Below are 12,482 nucleotides of genomic sequence, written 5' to 3' on the forward strand. Positions count from 1 at the left end.
ATGCTGCACTGCAGCCTCCCACAAGAACAAGGAGTGCCAGGAACCAGCTTCTCCACGGCAGGCTGAAGAGCCGCGGCAGTGGGACTGACCTGCAGGTTGACCTGGCACCTCTTTTTGCTGCACCAACAGGAAAGCAAGAGATCAACCTCTGCCTAATGCAAAAAGCATCAGTAAGTGGCTCAACGAGGGAAAGAAAGAAAGAAGAAGATAAAAAGTCCCTCGCACACCTGCAGAACAGCAACTGGGGGTGCCCGAGGCAATCTGAGGGTGAGGAAGGGACAGGAGATGAGGGGAGGAAGAAAGCTACCTGGCAGTTTTTCTGAGGCCAACAGGTGGACTGGGATTTCATATCAATTGGTGGATTCAAGCCTCCTCAATTTGAAAGAATGATGGCACTGAGGCGTATTTGCATGTGGAGTGCTTCCTATACAACACAAGGTGCTCAGATGTCATGAGGAAAAGAGCATTCCAAGTACTTAATTGGCAAGATGAGCTCCACGCACGTAAGGCAGAGGAAGCCGCTTTGAAATCAGTATTTCCCACAAAGCAGCAACACTCCAGCTTCCGAAGACTTAACAGCAGCATAGGGACTGATGGGCTCAATAACTATTTTCTGCCCAAAATCATGCAGACTTTCTCTTTCTGGAGATTAATACCAAAATGTGGTGCCTGTCTGGTAGTTCTGCTTTCCTTTTCCATGCATCAGATCAGATTTCTTGTTTGTTTAAAAAATCCCACTTGTTTTCCTTTTACCCAAGCTAATAGCTCCAGGCTCTCACACCCAACCTGTCTCTCAACTTCAACCAATGTGACTCCTCACACAAGAAAGCTTCTGCACCCAGCACTCAGCTGCACTCCGTCTATGTTAGAACTGGACAGTAAGTTTAACTCAGAATGGCCACCAATATTATTTATACTGCTGTTTCACATGCAGTCATGTGAAACAAGTCAAGTATAAAAGGCTGATGGCCTCACCATGCAGTAGTTTGGTCTTCTATACATGACAATGCTGGAGTCCAAACGTTACCTGTGTCAGCTGTTTAATCTGAAAACCCTTGGATAATTCAGTACTGAGAGAATTCAGTTGAACAGTGAGAAGTTCTTACTTTAAAGCACCTTTTCAGGCAGTTTAGCCAAGTCCCTTCCTGTCTCAGCCCCACCATAATAGAAATGCAGCTCCTGATCACAGGCTAAGTGACAGGACTCGTAACTGGCATCCTTCTGGGGAGTCCTTTGCACAAGCAATTCCTTCCCAGGATGAAGTTCTCAACTTTAGGCCACACAGGATTTCTCTCACCACTCCAGTGACCCACTTGGTCACTAGCCCAACAGCAGTGGCATCCCTGACTATCTCCTACCAGCTCTGCCAGAAATTGCAACACCCACTGCAGGCCAGAGAAGTCAACATGGGACTGTCAATTTAGCAATGTTGGTTCAGTCTGGCACTTCAGCAGCACCATCCACAGCTCTTCTGCCAGCCCAACAATCTCTCCTGATCTGCCACCATGCCTCGCACGGTCATTATTTTCTGTGGTCAGCATCCTCCTCTGTTGTTCTTTGCAGACATGAAGCATCAAGCTTCTACTAATTCTGCTGGTGATGTTGAGATTCAGACATGTACTAGATACAGTCTGGATGAGGGACACTAGGAAACCTCAGCAGACAAAGAGCTCATTTTCCTATGGCATTTGAACACTGTGTGCAGTATCCCAAATGGGATCCCACATCATCACATCTTCAATAGATTTCACTACAGCAGTTGCATAAAGAGCAATAAGAGAAGAACATCACGGGGTTAAGGAAGGTGGACGCCCGAATCTCCTTTTTATTTGTCACAGAGCAACAGATCAATAAGAAACAGTCAATGTAGAAATGTAGGAAGCAGAAGCCACTTACTTGACAACAACTTGGGAATCTGCTGCTGGCCACCCAGAAGCGGCCTGGCATACGGGCTGCCGTAAGTGCCCAGAGGTACTGCGTTGGCATACATGGCTGGCATCCCCCTGTCCCTCGGCATCGTGTGGCTACCATGGGGCAGCAAAGGGAAACAAAAAAGAGCAGGATGTTGTTATGAATGCCACCTGACAGCACAGCTGCCACCCAGCCCCAACAGCCCAGCTCCCTCCTCCTGATGCGCACAGGCACGATGCGGCTCAGGGTCCCAGGCATACCACTGAGAAAGCACACGCTCTGTGGGCTGCTCCCAGGTAAAACTCTGACCTGGGGCAGCTCAGGGTCCCAGGCACACCACTGAGAAAGCACACGCTCTGTGGGCTGCTCCCAGGTAAAACTCTGACCTGGGGCAGCTCAGGGTCCCAGGCACACCACTGAGAAAGCACACGCTCTGTGGGCTGCTCCCAGGTAAAACTCTGACCTGGGGCAGCTCAGGGTCCCAGGCACACCACTGAGGAAACTCTGACCTTTCCACAGCGAGCCACAGTAAGCAGAGAAACCCCTCGTGTTTCCTGCAGGCTGTGTAAGGGTTCAGTACGAACTGAACGGCTGCCACATCTCCTACAAAGCGGGAGCTGAGAGAGGCGAGGCCTCTGCACATCTCGGTGTGTCACTGTTTGCCAGGCCCTTGCTCTTTGCCTGGGCAGGACTGCACTTGCACTAGGACTCGGATGCTCGTGGTGGTTGCCACCCTTGATGAGACATCGTACGTGACCAGTGACACAGACACACTTTGTTGTAGCTCTGACGTGGAACAACAGAAGATGGTTCACAAGTGCAGCACTGCAGCAATGATGCTTTCCAGCAGAGGAATGGAGGGAAGGGTGTTGGTGCTTCTCCTTCCAGCTCCTTCAGAGCCGTAAGATGAAGAAGAAAGTATTTTCTTTTCCCAAAGACATGTCTGCTCCGTTGCTTCAGAGTTTACTTTCATTTGCTAGTAGCACCAGCTCCTCTAAAACATTCTCTTTTCTGGCTCTGCTAAACATGTCTCCTTGCTCTCCCCAGGGACGAAAAGCATCTCGTTTTACCTACAGGACATAACTCCAGCCCATTTTCTCACCCTGTGCTCAGGAGCATTCCTGTTCTACGCTGCAGTGACTCAAAGTTACTGAGACTTTTGGAGAACTAATGAAAACTGACTGTGGCAACGTCTTGAAGAGCGATAGAGCCTATGGTGCAACACACCCTTCATACAAGGGGCTTTTACAGCTCATTTTAAAGAGCATAAGACATTCCTGTCTTCATAACAGTCTCAATTATCACTTGTGTGCAATATTCTCACTGTGCCTTCCGAACTTCAAACCAGTAACCACCAAACGAGTTCAAACCCAACCAGTGGGAAAGCTAGTTCCAAATATGTAACAGAACCTCCCTCCCAGCCAAGAACACGAGGCATTGCTGCAGAGTTAGAGTAAGGCACCAATTCCATCAGTGCTGAGTTTCTGTATCACATGCCAAAGCTTCCAGCACAGAACACCAGCACCTAATCCCTCACAGTCCATCCCCACTCCCTTTGGGTTTTGCAGCCACCTCAGCAAGGCAGCCAGCAGCAACGCTGCCTCCAGTCTTACCCTAAAGTTCTGAATGCCGACTGGTCCAGATGGACTGGTTTCCTGTCTCGGTTAAAACCAAGCTGTGGTCTCCAAGGCCTGCCATCATTGTTGGTTTTTTCCCAGTCTCCTGGCTTTAGAACTGGAGCAGGTTTCCTTAACAGTAAAAACAGTTCCATAAATACTCAGAGCAAATGCTCAGGTCAATTAAAGAAAAATGTAATTACTTGCAAGCTGACAGCTAATACTTACTTTGCACCAGGTAACACTACAGCCTTGAAAACAAAGTCCTCACCAAACTGTGGATCTTTGAAGGAGATGCTAGGAAAAAAACACAGTATTTCAAGATTAGGTTTACTTGATAATTAAGACAAGCAAGATAAAAAGTAATGGCTGCTTTGTTACCAGTGATGTACACAAGAGAAAAGATAAGATTCAGTAACACACCACAAACTGAAAAGGGCATTTCTTGCACATGGATATACTGACTACACTGGGTGACCTTTTTCCTCCCCTGTATCAACAGCCAGTCCAAAAGTTAAATGCCTAGAAAACAGCTGGTCCTACATATGATAATGAAAGTATCTTCTGCAGACCCTCAAGTACAAATCCTCTAGTCAAAGCACTGATTGTACTTGATTAAGTTCAAAGGCTGCCACAGAACAGACAGGAAGGCTATCAGCTTGCTATGCAGGCTAGGCACAAGTGTACACAGCTTCTAAGTGGGATTCCTTTGGGCCAGGGAGTTGTTATCCTTCAAGGCGGCTCTGCAGTTGCATGCAGCTCTTGAGGAGGGATGCACACTTGTTTTCACAGACATTCAACTTAGGGCTATGTAGTATTACACAAACTAAACAGTAACAGAGCAAAAAGGGGTAGAATTTCTGCATTATGTGACAGTTTGGGTTTGCTCTAGGAAAACTCATCCACGCTCCTACCAGTTCCAGTCTCCAGGTCTCAGGTGGGTCCTGCCAGGGACATGTCTGAAGTACATGGCACCAACCTGCTTCTCCTTCTCTCACTAGCTACCATTTGCTACAGAAGAATGCTTGGGATGCCAGGAAAGGTAAAAAAGTGAGTGGCCAAGCAGAATAATCTCACTCCTCCCGCTGAAATACATCTATTTTTCAGCACAGAGGATGAATGAGACTTGAAGGAAAGAGAGTAACGGTCCTTTGGAAAACTCAGCCAAAGTCACAAGCAGTGAAGAGCAGAATCATGACTGCTCATAACATCTCAGAAGGCAGGAAGAAAAATCCTTGCACAGAGAAATAGACAGAAGTGTTAAAACAAATTCAAACCTCCTGACAGTGGCAGATGGAAAGCCAAAAGCTACCTTTAGCTCTGCAACTAAACCCCCATTTCAGAACGTCCTTTCTACAGCATCCTGACAAGCCACAGCTTCTTACTGCCTCTAGAGAGCTGTTCTGGATGAACCAAGTTATGCCTCAGTGGAGAAAAAAATAGGCACTAGTGATTTTCAGTGTCTCAAGTACGTTATGTGGCTCAAGAAGTGAAAGGTTTCAGGCTTGAGCATTACATACCCACTACACTGTTCCAAATTAAGTGAGGATGACATACAACACACTACATCTACTGAAACCTGCTGTCAAGGGCAAGAGTAATTAAAACCTCCTGTGACCACAAGGTTTACCCTTGGAAATGGCATTGGCTTTCAAAGTTAGTATTATTCTTTTACTCCTTAAGGACATGAAGCTTCTACTCTTGGGCATCCTCTTGGAATTGCTAGGAATAAAAATGGATAAAAATCCAAGAGGCAAAACTCAAGAGCTGTAGGCCATGCAACCAACACCCCATTCTGCCTCGGAGGCTTGTTCTCAGCAACGCTTGGCTTCCCTTAACTTAAAAACAGGGAAACTTCTGTAGGTGTTGCCCTTTGCTTGCCAAAGACCCAGAAGTCCTAACAGAGAACAAGCAGAAAAGCAACAGCTGGAAAGATGATGTATTTCTGAAGGGATGAAGCCCACCGGGTTTGATACTCCAAGAAATGATTTTGGAGCTCCCTGCAGGACACACCGTTACCCACACTCTGCTGAACCCCCCTGACCCAGCCCTCTGGGGTACAACACGGCATCTCGGCTTCAGCTCTCACAGAAAGACACAAACACTTCAAAGGAAAAGCTTCAGTTTTATTCAGAGACGGGTTCTGCTGCAAATTCAACACCCCAAGGCATCACCTGACTGCTGCGTTTTGTAGTCAGTGCCTTAAACCCCAGAGTTTTCCTCACCTGACTGCGGAATTTTGTGTGAGGTCACGCAGCATTGGAACAGGAGACTCCACTGTCCTGGGGAAGAGAAAAGCTGCTGTCAAAACAACATGTAACATATCTCTAAGCATTTGCTGCACTTGGGCTCTTGCTGCCACTCCTGCTCCTCTGTTCAGTGATCAACTAAGCCCTGTGACAGATGAAAAGGGTTTAAAAATCAACTTGTCTTGCCCCTAAATCAAATGCTTCTAGAAGCAATGCAATTTTTGTTAACATCTTTACTTTTCCAGCTGATCTGTGCAGATTCTCTAGTGTGGGTTCACACACTTCTTCCTACCCAGTGGCCTGTTCACACACCTTAGTGCTGTTCTGTACCTTGGAAACCTCCCTGTCCTGCTAGCGTTTGATGGTAACAAGGCAACAGGTTCTGAGGGGGCAGGAGACCAGAGACACAGACACATGCAGACACCATGTGCTCCACTAGGAAGAAAAAGGCTCAAATTGTATAAAAAAAGCAAGCAGCTGATTCCCACAGCACTTCACAGTCTCCTTGCTAGCTGAGATCTAATAGGCTGACATGCAGTTGCATCTTAACCTGACCCTTCCTTCCTCCAAACCAGCCTTTGCTGTTCACCTGACTGCACACAACCATCACAGACCCACGTTACCCACAGAGGCCACAAACTGGACACGTCCTGCCTGAATTTGACTCACATCTTTTTAGCCAAGTAACACTTATTTTGAAGTGGCAATACAAATGCCTACTCATCTTCACAGAATCCCGAGCAAACTACATCTCCAGGTAAAGAAGTGCCCCTTTCTCATGCCTTATCTGGGGAAGACAATGACAGAAGAGCTTTTCCTGCATTGCTGTTCCCTCCAAGAACATCTCTGCCTTGCTCACACCCTTCACAGGTCATGGCAAGAAGACAGAAACGTATGTTAGTGTGACCTAGACACATTATCTGTCCAACAAGATCAGAGTGTTTGTAAACTTAAGGCAAATAAGTTACCCAACACCTGCTCCTGCCTCTAAGCAAAGTCAGAGGAATGAAATGCAGATGCAACTGCAAGAAATGTCCTTTAGCGTCAGACAAGCTGCATCAAAAGCCCTACTCACTGGTCTGGCAGAACGGCGTTGTCGTTCAGGGTCAGCTTCCCCTGGATGCCGTGGCACAGCTCTGGGGGTATATCCACTGGCTATGGAAAAAAAGCCCTTTTCAGCTGAAGCTCGTTATTAGACATCCACCCTCACCATTTACATGCTCCCTGAGGAACAAGTACAACCTACCTCTGTGGTTTTGGTCTTGTACTGTTCTACAATGAAGTCACACAGTGGATGGTGTTTTCCAACAAAGAGAACATCACCCCCAAGGCTATTTCTTCTGCCTAGGAAAGATGAACGGGATAACAGCTGAGAACACAGAGGGGAGGGAGAGATACAGCAGAGCAGCACACCATCCTGCTGACATCTCCACCAAAGGAAAGCTGTGTTGTGACACAGGAGAAAGCTCTGAATGTTCTGTGTCTGCCCCAGAGCAGGACGTCTCTGGTCACAGGGGTAGCTGGCAGACAGTAAAACAACAGGAATCTTATCTTCAGTGGAAGGAATATTGACTTTACAACAGAGTAATGCTGAAGACACAGACAAGCTGGGTGAAAAAAACCCTAACAAATGAACCAACCCCCCCCAACCCCTACACACACCTCCAAGCAGTTTACCTACAAGGACCAGCTATTCTTTTTGTACAATGGAGAAAGTAACACATCCATTTGTCTACAGAAGCTGACCACAAGGCTTCCCACACCAGGCTGGGGCACAGCCAGCCCAGTGGACACAACAGCCAAGGCACCAATCAACTTTACTGTCCACTCTAACCTTGGAAGCTGCATTTATTCTTTTGATTGCAACACAGTCATCTAACAAGTGCTCTGACAGTGTCTACTGCTAGAAGCTTTTCATGTGATCAAGCTGCCATCTAATTTTCAGGTTAAGCCTTAAGCAGGTCTGCTTGAGTAAAAGAGGGAAAGCTACAAAACCCAACCCACTGGGGATCACTCTAATTACCAGCACCATCCATGAAGGACGGGCTGCACGATTCAATCCAACCAAACATCCATTACACGTCTTGCTCTTTCAGGGTGAAACAGGAGCAATAACAAGCTGTATCAAAAATGTCCCAACTCTTACTTTCTTCAGGAGTGAGGTCAGGGTAGACTTCCTCCAGGGCAGCTCTGAGGCGTCGCTCATCGACGAAGGGCAGCAACGCAACACCTGGTGAACCCAAAACAGCACTTCTTAGGGTAAAAAAACCACAATCCAAAGAGCAAAAAACAAGACACTAGCATGGAAAGTTCCAGTAGATCCTTTACCCAAGAAACAACTGTTGCATCAGTCACGGAAAAGGCTGTGAGCATGCAGTTTGTTTAGAGAAGCACGGGTCAGTGGCAGTGCAGGTTGGAAAGGGAAGCTCGTTTCCAAGCGCCTCGCCATCTCCTTCCCCAGGCCTGGATGGGCACTGTGAAGTAGTAACCTCTACCCACGCCTGCCTCCTTTAGGAGCTCAGTCAGACACTCATTATTTGCCTCATTTGCTACAGCTACTCCCCTGACAGATTCACTGCTACTTTATTCACGTTAATTTATTAAGAGACAACAATGGAAGAAATCACTGCAAGTTCAGTGACAAGGTGATACACACATTATCCATTAAGGACTATTCACACCAGCTATTAATTTTACTGTGAGATGATATGGAGGCTTCTCTCAGGATCAAAATCCCTCACTAAGCAGCACATGACAGAGCCCACTCAATCACCCTGGATGAAGCTGGAGAACAGTTTAACCTCAGCCGCCAACTAAGCACTGTGCAGCTGCTCCCTCACTCCTCATCTCAGGGGAAGGAGAGCTGAAAACAAGTAAAACTCATGGACTGAGTTAAACATTGGAAATAAAAAAGTAATGAAAAGGAAGATAACTAGAGAGAGAAGCAAAACCCAAGGAAAGACAAGCAATGCCCAACGAAATCACTCCCCACTCTGGTGCCTGAGCAGTGATCTGCCCCTCCTGCCCAGCTCCCACCAGTTTATATACCAGGAATGACATCCTGTGGTATGGAATAGCCCTTTGGCTAGTTGAGGCCAGCTGTCTTGGCTATGGACCCTCTCAACTTCTCGTGCCCTGCCAGTGTTCCTGCTGGCAGAGTGCAAGAAGCTAAGAAGTCCTTGACTCAGCATAAGCACTATTTAGCAACAACCAAAGCCATCAGTGTCTTATCAACATTACCAATCTCACCAAATCCAAACCAGAATTCTACACCAGCTACTAGGAGGCAAATCATCTCTGCCCCAGACAAATCCAGGACAGCATCAACTCCTTATTCTATACCATTTGTGTCATGCTCAGATCCCACACTTCCAATACGCTCCAGTCCCTCAGCACTACCTTTCCTGCCTCCTGAGATACAGACAGATGTGTACACACACAGACAGAACTCCTTTAGTCTGTGGGTATCCCTGTAAAATGTCTGTTGAGTTTCCCCAGGCTGTGGCTTTGGGCTCCATCTATTGTAACAGTCCAGGCAGGAGGGATGGTGCAAAGCCCACTCAGTTGGCAGAGCAGGACTGGGCTTTGGTGCTCTGCAGAACCTGCCTCGGTACACACAGGAACATTCCCTTTGATTTTGGAACACTGTACCAAGACAGATACTGTGTGTCTACCTGTGACTATTTCATAACACAGGCAAGCTGCCTTGGGGGAAAGGCCACAGAACTCTCGGTGTCAGTAGGAACCTCTGGAGATCATCTAGTCCACCCCCTCTGCTCCAGCATGATGATGGGCTGCTCAGGTCGCCTTGAGCAAGTTTCCCAGCACTGTGTCCAGCTGAGTTGGGAACATCTCCAAGGATGGAGTCTCTACAGCCTCTCTGGGCAGCATGTTTCCAGTGTCTGACCATCCTCAGAGTAAAAATGTGCTTTCTTACGCTCAGATGGAATTTCACATGTTTCATTCTGTGCACAGACAATTACTAGTGTAACTGAGATGTTACACCACTGGCTGAGCAAACAGCCACCAAATTAGGCTAATCTTTACTGTTACTACTCTCTGAAGAAAGGAGCTGCTGCACTAAACACTGCAGCTGTTTTTTCATTCTTGGTGTGCATCCAAATATTTCTATATTCCCCAAAACATTCTTCACAAGGCACCAATGAGCCAGTGATTGCACAGAACAAGATCTATTAATTAAATGCAAAGGAGACAAAAGACAATTACACAGTAAGGATGATATAAATAGAAAGATGCTTAACCTAGTTCAAGACAAATTAACAACCCAGAAGGACTGCTGAAATTACTAATAATTACTGTCAATCCTGAATCAGTTCCTGAACCATAATTTGCTCCTCGTATTAACTTGTTTTCAAACACACATCTGCTGCAAAGTAGCTCAGCCCCACACCAAATAACACAGGTCACCTGACCTGGTGCATCATTACCACGAGTTCTCCATTTTCTTCCTGTTTTCACACAGATTATTAAGACTAAGGCCAGTGTACTGGAGCTCAAAAGAAACGAAAAGGTTGGAATTTCACCTTGCCAGGCGTATTTCTTCCCATTTAAATCAATAGCAAAATCTTCAGGGTAGAAGTCAATTATGCTTGATTCCTGTATTGGAAAGGAAAAAATAAATCATTAAAGGCAATTACAAAACAGGCTCAGAATGTCATGCAGTCCTGTACTTCAGAGGGGCCAGCACAATAACACTGACTCACAGAAACATCTTCTGTTAAATGCCTTCAAACCACACTTCCGTAACTCAGAAGTATCAAACCAAGAAACTAAGCAGGACAGGAGAACTCCAGGTAACTGGGTTAAAGGATGTGCTCCCCAGTCGAGTTTTGCAAGGTTTCTATCAGAAAGCAAACAACCTGACTGAAGTGTAACAAAGGCAGGAAATCGTTTTCCTCACTGAAATATCCGAATTCAGAGAATCCCTTTGAAGGACCTCTGAAGAATCTCTGCAATCTACCGAACAACGTTCCCTCCTGGTCTCTCTTAATTCTTCTGCCTGAAGTGAGAAGCAGCAAGTCGTGCTCACGCCGCTGCAAGACAACACAACCTCACAGAGGGGAACACAATGAGGATTCTCACCGGATCTGTCATCAGCTTCCTCCAGGTCGGTGGCAGAAAATTTCCACTGGCGGCTGGAAATACTCCCATAAGCTGTTCAAGAGGCTTAAACTGTTGAGGACAAACGAGCAGATGTAGGACCCTTGTAAGGAGCTGGCACAGTGTAAAGCAGAGACAGACAGATGCCCTACCGGTTTTGAGCCCTTCTCGAAATCCGAAGGCATGTCTGCAATACCCTCGAAGTCGGAAGCAAACGGGGCGTAGTGGAAAGGGTAATACCAGTTCCAGGAGGCACAGCCCTAGGGCAGAGGGGAAAACAAAAACAAGAGCAGTAATTACATAACTGTCAGGTAGCCCTGTCACTAAAGGTGACAAAATTTAGCTCAGCATCAACCAGGAGAAAGAGGAATCCCCACGATTGGAAAAGAAAGAGCTCTTGCCTCTAAAGGGACTCTGGACTTCAGGTTGGGACTTAACTCTTCATCACAGGTTAGAGCAAGCGAGTTCCCTGGGCAGTGAATGGAGAGCTCAGGCATCATCTCAGAACAGCACAGAGACTTCTCTACCAAAGGACTCTCGCTGTGTGCTAGGTTTGGGTCATTAAGGGAGACAGCCAGAGACGCAGCAGAACACCATGAGAGACCTTACAGCAGAATCTTAGCCTTTGCTTCAGGACACTGTAAGGTAGCTCATCCCTTTCCCCATCCCCCCAAGAAAAAACACACAAGTATGTGCACAATAAAACCAAGCACAAGCATTTCTTGCCAAGAGCAGGAAGTCACAGCCTGTCCACACAGTTAACCAGTCCCTGGGGCTAAGGTGAAGAGCCTCCAACAACTGGAGCCGTTTTCAACTTGTGTAGAGTCACCACCACACCTTGAACAGCGAAATACACCCTGATGACACAGAGGAGGAACTTCCAGGTTCTCTGTACCTATATCAATGGCAGACTTGTGCCAGTCACAAAGCCATTACAGGGCTCCCAACAGCAACACACGCACTTTTCTGGCAGCACACAGTTTGCACTATTACTGTTTCTCAGTGCAAAATGGCAGTGCTGCCTGGGGAACATGGAGGACCAGAGAACCCTGATGTGATACACTCCACAAGGTGTGAACAGTATTTGTTGCAGGTTGAAAAGTGTTCTGGTTTTAACTGTTACTTTTCCTTTCAGTACCAGCACTAATATACACACAGTAACATTTTGCTTCTCCCCTCTTATTCTTCTGTCTTGAATATTGGGAAATACAAAGTGCATTCACTTCAAAGAGACAAAAGAATCCTCAAAAAGGAGAAGATAAAGTAAACTCTAAACACATCAGAACACAATGCACTCTGTAAAGGAAACGTGGCTCTAGAAGGTCTAAGTCAAGTTTTCACCTCCTCAGCTATTTTTCTTAGCAGCACCACTTGAAACAAAAGCCTACTAGTTCAACTTCCAATTCTGAATAAAGTAAATGTCAATGAGGCTCCTCCAGCAATGTTTTTGGTATAAAATTACAGAGACTATAATTATTAGATGCAATTCTTCAGATGGTTTCAGGATGTTTGAAAAGCCAGGTGGATTGGTTTCTTTCTTTTCTTTCTCCCCTTTCTTCCCCCCTCTCCAAACAGATGTTCCCAC

General features: G+C 46.5%; 1 protein-coding gene across 4 annotated transcripts in view; it reads right to left on the reverse strand.

Moving 5' to 3' along the window:
- The window catches only part of XRN2 (5'-3' exoribonuclease 2), a 46,033-nt gene that overhangs the window by 13,720 nt on the left and 19,831 nt on the right, over positions 1–12,482 (reverse strand). For all 4 annotated transcript variants that reach the window (XM_061989403.1, XM_061989401.1, XM_061989402.1 and 1 more), the window contains exons 18-27: positions 11,050–11,157; positions 10,880–10,969; positions 10,321–10,393; positions 7,923–8,006; positions 7,023–7,120; positions 6,852–6,931; positions 5,753–5,809; positions 3,756–3,824; positions 3,525–3,659; positions 1,897–2,024 (exon numbers count right to left, since the gene is read on the reverse strand). In XM_061989403.1, coding sequence (XP_061845387.1) covers positions 1,897–2,024; positions 3,525–3,659; positions 3,756–3,824; positions 5,753–5,809; positions 6,852–6,931; positions 7,023–7,120; positions 7,923–8,006; positions 10,321–10,393; positions 10,880–10,969; positions 11,050–11,157 — 922 coding nt within the window. The remainder of the gene's footprint in view (positions 1–1,896; positions 2,025–3,524; positions 3,660–3,755; positions 3,825–5,752; positions 5,810–6,851; positions 6,932–7,022; positions 7,121–7,922; positions 8,007–10,320; positions 10,394–10,879; positions 10,970–11,049; positions 11,158–12,482) is intronic.

The sequence above is a fragment of the Colius striatus genome, chromosome 2 (assembly GCF_028858725.1).
Source record: "Colius striatus isolate bColStr4 chromosome 2, bColStr4.1.hap1, whole genome shotgun sequence".
Classification (NCBI taxonomy): Eukaryota; Metazoa; Chordata; class Aves; order Coliiformes; family Coliidae; genus Colius; species Colius striatus.